Genomic DNA, 9,581 nt, shown 5'->3' with positions numbered 1-9,581 from the left:
ATTACGCGCACGTGCACTCACAACCGTCGGAAATAACCTTCCCCACCCACGAAGCGCGTACACGAGCCGGGCGCGCGATTGCGTGACGCCCGTTGGAGCGGAACTACTGAGATCGTCCGTCCCCTCCCTAGCTGTATTTGGAACGTTGTACCCGGAGTGCCCCCCCCCCCGCCGCGCGCTGTATTTGGAACGTTGACCCTGGAGTGCCCCCCCGCCCCGCGCTGTATTTGGAACGTTGACCCCGGAGTGTTCCCCCCCCCCCCCCCAACCTCCGCGAGACGGGGCACGCCCTCCCCTGCACACAGCGTCGGCGTTGCACCGAGACAGGCACAACGACGCATGTTATATAAATAGGGAGGGAGGGGGGAAGTGACAAACAAGGGGGTTGTTGAGGAGCCGAGGCAAGGGCAGGGGGTGGGGTTTGTGGGGGGTGGGAGGGGTGGGGGTTCAAAAAAAAAGAGGGCGACCACGGATGAGTCGAGCGACCAGCCCCAGCAGCCCCCTGCTACCATGCCGAACCAGAAGAGTGTCAAGGGCAGGAAAAACAAGCGCACCAACAGCAGCGGCGACGAGCAGGAGGCGGCGGCCGGGGCGGCTGCATGCATCGCAGGAGCCGGAACAGCAGCGCCGGGGGCCAGCGGAGCCACGGCCGGCCAGCCGGAGACAGGCAACGATCACGGTGAGCTGCGTGTCCCCACCGCACTGCGAGTTCCCATTTGCAGCGCCCGGCTCCGCTTGTTTGTGAAGCGGATGGGGAGTTTAAAGTTTCCTCCTGTGTTTTTATTTCGACGGGGGTGGGGGACGTGCGGGCGGATCCTGCAATTTAAAACCTGCTGCAAATATTGTCATTTGGTTTCTGTTCCGCCTGTTTTGGGGACCCAAAAGCTGATGATCACAGGTTGAACAGCTTAGAGCTCTGCACCCCCCTTTTTGAGGGGGACTGCCAATCAACATGCATCTTTTTCCCCTCTCCAGTCCTGCCGAAGGGTCTCTGCCCGAAACGTCGACTGTACTTTTTTCCCATAGATGTTGCCTGGCCTGCTGAGTTCCTCCAGCATTCTGTGTGGACGTGCACCTTAAGGCTCTTTGATTGCTTCCTGTTCGATGGGGGATCGGTGTCACCACTGTTCGGCCCGGAAACGACCGACGGTCCTGGCTGATCCGAGGCTTGGTGTTGCGCCAAGGGTGGGGGACCCCGGATGGGTCAGTGTTCTCTTTACTGTGTCCCAGGAGGCTAAAATCATTGTATCGGCTATCTTGGTAGTTGTCAGGATCATTTTCCTGGCAGTAGTACAGTGCGAACCGAATGAAAATGGGATAATTTTCAATGTCGCGAAGGACCCTCACCACACAGGGCATGACTTCTCATTATTTTATGCATTGCACTGTACTGCCACAAAACAGCAATTTTCACAACACCAGTCAGTGATGATAAACTTGATTCTGAGTGAGAACAGTGAGGTAGTGTCTCGGGCTCTTTTGCAAAACTGATGTTACCGGTACATGCTTCCCTGACTCGAGTGGCGGGCAGGACGGTGAAGAAGGCTCCACACTCTGGCCTTCGTAAATCACGTCAAAGTTGGGAGGTCAGGGTGCAGTTTGACAGGGGCTGGTGAGGCTGCACGGGAGTGCTGTGTTCAGGCCAGGGTGCTCTGCTGCAGGGAAGATGTCATTAAGCCGGGAATTGTGCAGGAGGTTTACCAGGAAGGCTAGGTAGTGGCTGTATTTCCTGAGGAGACCTGGCATGACAGCAAAGGCTCGCAGCTTTCCACGGGGGTACCGCCGGGAGCATTCTAACCCGGGCCCTCTGCACAGGACTGGGACAGTTGTAAATTCAGACAGGTCCATCCTGGGGGCACTTGCCTCCCCAGTATCAAGGACACCTTCGAAAGAGGTTGCCTCAAAAAGGCAGCATCCGTCATTAAGGACCCCATCGCCCAAGACAGGCCCTCATTGCTAGCACCAAGGAGCAGGTGCAGGAGATCCTCCGTCAGATTTCTGAATGGACGTGACCTCACCGTTTTGCTTTCCACTCTCTTTTTGCACTGCTGTCTTGTAGTTTATAGTTTAAATTTGTTTATCTTCTGCGATGTGCCCCTGCAGCACAACAGCACGTTTCAGGACGTGTGCCAGCGATCATTTGTTTGTTACGTGTCGTGCAGTAAGACGTGGGCGATCAGGGTCCCTCCATGAGCACGGTTGTTCTTGGCAGACTTTTCTACAGAAGTGGTTTGCAGTTGCCGCCTTCTGGACAGCCATTATCGATACTGTTCAGAGATTCTCTGCCTGGCGTCAGTGGTCGTATAACCAGGACTCCTGATATGCACCAGCTGCTCATAGGGCCGTCCACCACCTGCTCCCCATGGCTTCACGAGACCCTGATCAGGTGGGGAGGGGGGCTAAGCAGGTGCAGACTATCCAAGGGAAGGAGTACCTCACACCGTCTTTGGTAGAGATGTGTCTCCACCCCGCCACCTAATACTGGTGATATATTAAACCCGATCCTTATTCAGAGGATGTGCCAGGGTTTGAGCTTCCGTATTCTGGAGAGAGGTTGGACAGGCTAGAATGTCATTCCTTAGAGTGTCGGAGACAGTGATGAAGTGAATGCACGCGGTCTTTCCCCATGGTTGGGGAATCAAAAACTGGAGGGCAGGGGTTTAAGGTGACATGGGAAAGATGTTCCCGAGGTGTGGCTTTTTACATGAAAGATGGCATCTCTGTGCTGTGAGCTGCCAGAGGAAATAGTCAAGGCGGGTACGTTAATAACTTGTAAAAGGCACTTTGACGGGTACATGGACTGAAAGGGTTTAGCAGGTTACGGGCCACGTGTTGGCAAATGGAACCAGCTCAGATGGAGCATCTTTGTCAGCATGGACTCTTTGGGCTGAAGGGCTTGTTTCGGCGTTGCACAGCAGAACAATCCCGTAGAGACGAGATTAAAAAAAAATCACCATCCCTTGACTGATGAAACTTCATTTTGTCAGTCTTAATTGACCTTCCTGCCTTCAGGAGGAGGTACAAGAGCCTGAAGACATACACTCAACATAGTGAGTAACAGCTTCTTCCCCTCCACCATCAGATTTCTGAACAGTCAGCATTAGCCTTAATCCCATTGACATAGGTTGTTTTGCCAATAGTACAGTGCAAGATAAAAAAATAAAGAGCGGAAGCTGAATGGTGTAGTAGTATTCACAGGCCGTTGAGCAGTCTGCTGGCGGAGGGGGGAGAAGCTTATTGAGCGTGGGTCTTCAGGCCCCTGTACCAACTCCTTGATGTTAGTAACAAGAAGAGGGCAAGTCCCGGCTGGTGAGGGCCCTTAAAGATGGGCACTGCCTCCTTGAAGCCTCATTATATTGATTCTGAATCTGAGGTCTGGGGCTAACCGCTATGCTGTTGCAGCGCAGAGCGCTGGAGTTCACTTCCGGAGCCCCCTTTCAGAAGTTTGCACATTTTTCCCATTACATGGAGGTTTCCTCCCACATTTCAACGACTTACTGGTTGGTAGGTTAATTAGTCAGAGTAAAATGTACTGTAATTTGGCTAGGGTTAAATAGGTGGGTTGCTGGGCTGGTAGGGCCAGAAAGGTCTGTTTCACACTGTACGAATAAACCTATCCCTCTGTCCATTCCTCATTCTAGATACCTATTGCAGGAGTTCACTGAGATCCCCTCTTCAAAATTGTAGGGTTGAATTCACCTACCTGCAGGAAAGATGTAAATCAGGTTTGAGGAGTACTGAAAATTTGCAAGGATATTGTCGGGTCTGGAGGACCTGAGTTATATGGAGAGATTGAATAGGTTAGGACTTTATTCCTTGCAATGTAGAAGATTGAGGGGGGATTTGATAGAGGTATGCAAAATTCTGAGGGGTATAGATAGGGTAAATGCATATCCCCGTTTCCTACCGGTATTCAGACTTTAAGATCAAGCCCACTATAGTATGCAAACGCGTATGGAATTAGAGCAGAATCTGGTCTCACAGTCGTGAGCGTACACGGGGGGCTGAGGGTGCAGTCTTGTGGGGCATTGGTGTTGAAGTTAATTGTGGTGGAGGTGCTGCCACCTCCCCTTACTGATTATGCTCTGTTGATCAAGAAGTCAAGAATCCTGTTGGCAAAGGGGGTGGTTGAGTCCTAAATCTAGGAGTTTTGAGATGAGTTTATTGCGGGTATTTAAAAACTTTGGTTTGGATGCACAAGGAGAATTGTGTGTCGTTGATCAGTATGAGCTTTTCACTGTATCTCAGTACATGTGACAATAATAAACCAATTCCAAATCTGGTTCTCATCGAATCATTACAGGAAGGATGTGGAGACTTGGGGAGGGTGCAGGAGAGTAGCGGCTATGATGAGAGATTGGACAAACTTGAATTGTTTTCTCTGAGGCGCCAGAGGCTGAGGGGAGATCCGATGGAGATTTATAAGATGAGAGGCATGGATTAGACAGACAATATCCTTTTCCTAGGGATGAAATTTCTAATAAAAGAGGGCATGCATTTAAGGTGGAAGGAGATGATTTCAAAGGTGGTATTTGTACTAAAGGTGGTTGTGCTGGAGGCAAGCAGGATGGAGGTATTCAAGATGCATGTGTGTGGTTCTCCATTGATTCTGTTGTGTTTCTTTGTTTTAATGTGAATGCTTACAAGAAAATGAATTTGAAGGTAGTATATGGTGACGTATACATGGTTTGGTAAATTTACTTTGAAATGTGAACTTTGGATATGGACATTGTGAGTGCAGAAGGGGTTAGTTTAGTTAGACATCTGATTGCAGATGTCAAGACGGTGCTGCAGGCCGAGGACTGTGCTATACTGCTCTACGTTGCGTTGGCTGATGCCTCTGGTTGTGGAGATCTTGGTGCAAGCACTGTGCCTGCCAGGTTCTCTCACAGGTGAGATAGGGTAGGAGGAGTTTGACAACACTGAGTTGAAAAGGAGATGCTTCCCCTCTCCTTTTGAGTGTCCATGGATCTTAATTCTCTGGGGAATTAGGGGGTGGCTTTGCAGATCATGAGGGGTATGAATGGGCAATGTTAATCTTTTCCCATAGTGAAACTTCAGGGCACAGAGAGGGAGTGCCAGCCTGCGTGTGCGGATGTGTGTGTGTGAGATTTTGTGCGTGCCGTACTGCTGTCCCTCTGTTAACAGGCTCTCTCTTCTTGTGTCCCACAGAGGCGCCCTGTGCAACGCCGCTGGTGTGCGGGCTGGGCCGGGCCGTGGAGCTGGACAAGGACGATCACCAGCGGGTGGTCTGCAACAACGAGCAGTGCCCCTTCGGCAACTGGATGCACTTCCAGTGCTTCTATGAGTGGGAGAGCAGCATCCTGGTGCAGTTCAACTGCATCGGCCGTGCCCGCAGCTGGAACGAGAAGCAGTGCCGCCAGAACATGTGGAACAAGAAGGGCTACGACCTGGCCTTTCGCTTCTGTTCCTGCCGTTGTGGCCAGGGCCACTTGAGGAAGGACGTCGACTGGTTCCAGTCGCGCCGGCGGGCTGACGACAGGAAGAAGAAGCCGGCGGTCCCCAAGGCAGGGGAAGGGGCTCTGGCGGTGGCTGAGGACGGGAAAAAGTGCAAACTCCACCGCCCCGCCAGGCCGCCCCACGAGGGGAGCGGGCTGGGCCAGCAGCGCCGGCTCTCTGCGGACCGCCAGACCCTGACCCAGGACAAGGCCCCGGCAGGCAGCTCGCCACCCCAGGCCACACAGGCCCAGGCCCCCACCCCCCGCGGCCCCCGGCACCTGGGAGACTTCCTCAAGACAGCGCTGCAGGCCGAGGCTTGTCGCAAGCTGCTGCCCGGGGGCCCTCGGCTGGCCCAGGTTGAGCTGGGCCCGGCGGGCGGGGGCGTGGCGGTCGCAGGAGGGGCGGGAGGCGGCCGGCTGGAGCCTGCCGTCCAGTTCTTACGGCGGCTGGACCTCTCAGAGCTGCTGGCCCACGTGCCCAAGCACAAGATGAACACCTACCATGTGCGTATGGAGGACGACGCCCAAGCCGGCCAGGGCGAGGACCTGCGTCGGTTCATCCTGGCGGCGCTGAGCGCCAGTCAGCGCAACGTCGTCCACTGTGCCCTCTGCCATCGCGCACTGCCCGTCTTTGAACTCTTCCCGCTGGTCGATGGCACCCTTTTCCTCAGCCCCTCCCGACATGACGAGATTGAGTATGACGTTCCCTGTCACCTCCAAGGTAGGTCCTGGTCAGTGCGAGGGAGGGAGGGAGGGAGGGGCTGACACAGGCAGGTCTGTGAAGATCAGATCTAAGATTAGCTCTGTTTGTCACACGTACACCGAAACCTACAGTGGAATGTCTCTTTTGCATCAACGACCAACGCTGCCTGACGGTATACTGGGGCAGCCCGCAAATGTCACCATAGCGTACTCACAACTTAACTGACCTTAGGTAGAGGGGTCTTTGGAATGTAGGGGGAAACCGGAGCCCCTGGAGGAATCACGGGGGTTGTGAGTGATCGCTGGCACCGTGTAGCTTTACACTAACTGCTAGCCATCATGCCATCCATTGTATGGCAGGGACTGTGAGCAGCAAGTGCCTGCTAGAGGAGTGACACAGGTAAAGCCCTCTTCAGTATTGAACACATCTACATGAAGCGTAGTCGCAGGCAAAGCAGCATCCATCATCAGGGACACCCGCCACTTAGAACATGCTCTCTTCTCACTGCTGCCATCAAGAAGCAGGTACAGGAGCCTTCCACTAGGTTCAGGAACAGCTATTACCCCTCAACCATCAGGCTCTTGTACCAAAGGGATAAATTCACTCACCCTATCACAACCTATGGACTCACTTTTAAGGACTCTTCCTCTCATGTTCTTGATATTTATTATTATTTCTTTCACTTTATATTTGCTGTAGTTTGTTCTTTTGCACACTGGTTGAATGCCCAGGTTGGTGCAGTCTTTCATTCATTCCATTATGGATTTATTGAGTATGCCTGCAGGAAAATGAACCCCAGGGTTGTTTATGGTGACATGTATTTGCTCCAATAATAAACTTACTTTGAACTTTGGTTTATCATGGTCACAGATCCTGGGAAGGTATCAGTCTTGGATAAACTGCTCAACCTTTCTATTAATGGCAAAGATTAGTAGCCGTGGGAACTAAATTGGTTTATTATTATCAACCAATTTAATCGAGGTAATGTTGCAGCTTCAAAAACCTCTTGTTTTTTTTTACACAGTACTGGTTGCAGGGAACGCCATGCCAGGGTTGCTGCTGAAGCAACTTACTGCAGCAACTTTTAAGAAATTCCTAGATAGGTATGTGGATGATCGGAAAATGAAGGGATAGATTTATCTTGGAATAGGTTCAACAGTCGGCACAACATAGTAGGCCCAAAGGCCCTGTGCTGTTCATTATCACTGACATCAGTATCGGGTTTAATATCACCAGCAGATGTTGTCAAATTTGTTGTCTTTGGCAGCAGAGCATTGCAATACATAATAGAAAAACAATTACAATGAGTAACAATATGCATTAATAAGTAGTTGCTAAATAGAAATTTAAAAAAAATTGTGAGGTAATGTTCATGGGTTTTTACACACACAGACACACGCATGCCCCCCCCCAAAAAAAAGCAGAGTCGTGAGGTAGGTGGTGTACATGGGTTCATGGACCAATTAGAAATCTGATGGCGGAGAGGAAGAGGCTGTTTCTAATATGTTCAATTCGTTGTGTTTAGTTGCCATAAACTGAACCATGCTGTGTTGCCATAGCGCGATCTTGTATTCATGGACAGGGTGAGGGGTCACGCCAAGAATGATACCTAGTCATCTCGCACACACGTCTCTACCTGATCTGAGTTTCTTCTGTAACTAACACTTTATTCTCCATTCTGTTACTTTGTACTTTTGTACTACTTCGAGGAATTGGTTTATTATTGTCTCAAGTCCAGAGGTAGGCTGGGAGAACTTTCTGTTTGGATAGTAGACAAAACATAGATTGTTTTGACACCTCAGTATATGTGAAAATAGCAAACCCATTCCAACTTCCAAATCCTTGAGGTAGGACAGAGGAAATCAGTAACAGAATGCAGTATAGTGTCACAGAGAAAGTGCCAGAAGACAATGAGGCGTGCAAAACCATGCTGAGACAGATTGGGGTCAAGAGTCCCTAGGAGATGGTTCTATAACAGCGGGGTAGAAACTGTCCTTTGCGTAAGCGGGCAGCACAGTAACATAGAGAGCAGCATAACGCTCTATAGCGCCAGCTGTCACATGCAAGTTCAGTGTTGGGAAGAAGTTTGTATGTTCAGTGTGGGTTTCCTCTGGGTGCTTCATGTTCCTTCCACATTCTGAACACACACGGTTAGGGTTAGTGAGCTGTGAGCACGCTATATTGTGGTGACACTTGTGAGTTACCCCGGACAATCCTCGCTGATTTGATGCAAAATAATGTATTTTGCTCTATGTTTTGATGTACATCTGACAAATAAAGCTAATTTTTAATCTACGTTTGAAAAAATAAGTTTGTTTTACTGAGGTGGTTGAAACATGAAGGAAAACGCACTGATTAGTGTGCTGCCTAAGGAGGTAGTGGGGGCAGGTACACTCACAATACTTAATGGAGATGTGTATAGCCTGGTTTTTTTCCCTACAGAGTGATGAGTACCTAAGAGATATTTGGGTAGGTGCAGGGGAATGGAGGGATGTGGCTCATTTGGCATCATGTTCAGTACGGACATTGTGGGCTGAAGGGTCTGTTCCTGTTGTGTGCTCTCAGTGTCCAGGCATGCACTTGACTTGCCAGGTCAATGGACTAGTTGTGGGTAAATGGGTCCAGTGGGGGTAGGTGCAATGATTTAATCACACAGGTACACCTTAGCCCCCTGCTCTCCTCACCCAGGACCACCATAAGACATAGGAGCAGAATTAAGCCATTCAGCCCATCGAGTCTTCTCTGCCATTCCACCATGGCTGATCCTGGACTCCACTCAATCCCATTCCCCTGCCTTCTTGCCATATTCTTTGATACCCTGACCAATTAGGAAACTATCAACTTTCTCTTTAAATAAACCCATGGACTAGGCCTCCACTGCAGTCTGCGGCAGACCATTCCACAGGTTCGCTACTCTCTGTCTAAAAAAAAATTTCTCCTAAGCCCCTCTGCACCTCTGATGTTTGAACCTTCTCCCCATTTAGATAATAGTCTGCACTATTGTTCCTTTAACCAAAATGCATTATACATTTACCAACACTGTATTCTATCTTGCCGATTTTTGCCCATTCTTCCAATTTGTCCAAGTCCTGCTGCAATCGCATTGTTTCCTCAGCACTATCGGTCCCTCTGCCTATCTTTATATCATCTAGAAACTTTGCCACAAAGCCATCAATTCCATTCTCTAAGTCACTGGCAAACACTGTGAAAAGTAGCAATCCCAATACTGACCCCTGAGGAACACTACTAGTCACTGGCAGCCAAACAGAAAGGGCTCTTTTTATTCCCACTTGCTGCCTCCTGTCTGTTAGCCATTCCTCTATTCATGCCTTAGCTGCCTTCTCTCCTCGCACAGGTCAGCAATGGCCATGAACAAGATGGGCGGAAGGGCCAGCTTCTGTTAATGATTTGAGGTCAAA

At 50.3% G+C, this 9,581-nt stretch overlaps 1 protein-coding gene across 1 annotated transcript in view; it reads left to right on the top strand.

The window, feature by feature from the left end:
* The first annotated feature begins 432 nt into the window (after window positions 1-432).
* Window positions 433-9,581, top strand: part of heca (hdc homolog, cell cycle regulator) — a 39,923-nt gene continuing 30,774 nt past the window's right edge. The window contains exons 1-2 of the mRNA XM_059986638.1: window positions 433-679; window positions 5,173-6,180. Of these exons, the coding sequence (XP_059842621.1) occupies window positions 511-679; window positions 5,173-6,180 (1,177 nt within the window). The 5' untranslated portion in view covers window positions 433-510. The remainder of the gene's footprint in view (window positions 680-5,172; window positions 6,181-9,581) is intronic.

Source organism: Hypanus sabinus, chromosome 12, assembly GCF_030144855.1.
Source record: "Hypanus sabinus isolate sHypSab1 chromosome 12, sHypSab1.hap1, whole genome shotgun sequence".
Lineage (NCBI taxonomy): Eukaryota > Metazoa > Chordata > Chondrichthyes > Myliobatiformes > Dasyatidae > Hypanus > Hypanus sabinus.
The sequence above is the reverse complement of the archived record's forward strand: the minus strand, read 5'-3'. Positions and strand labels throughout refer to the sequence as shown.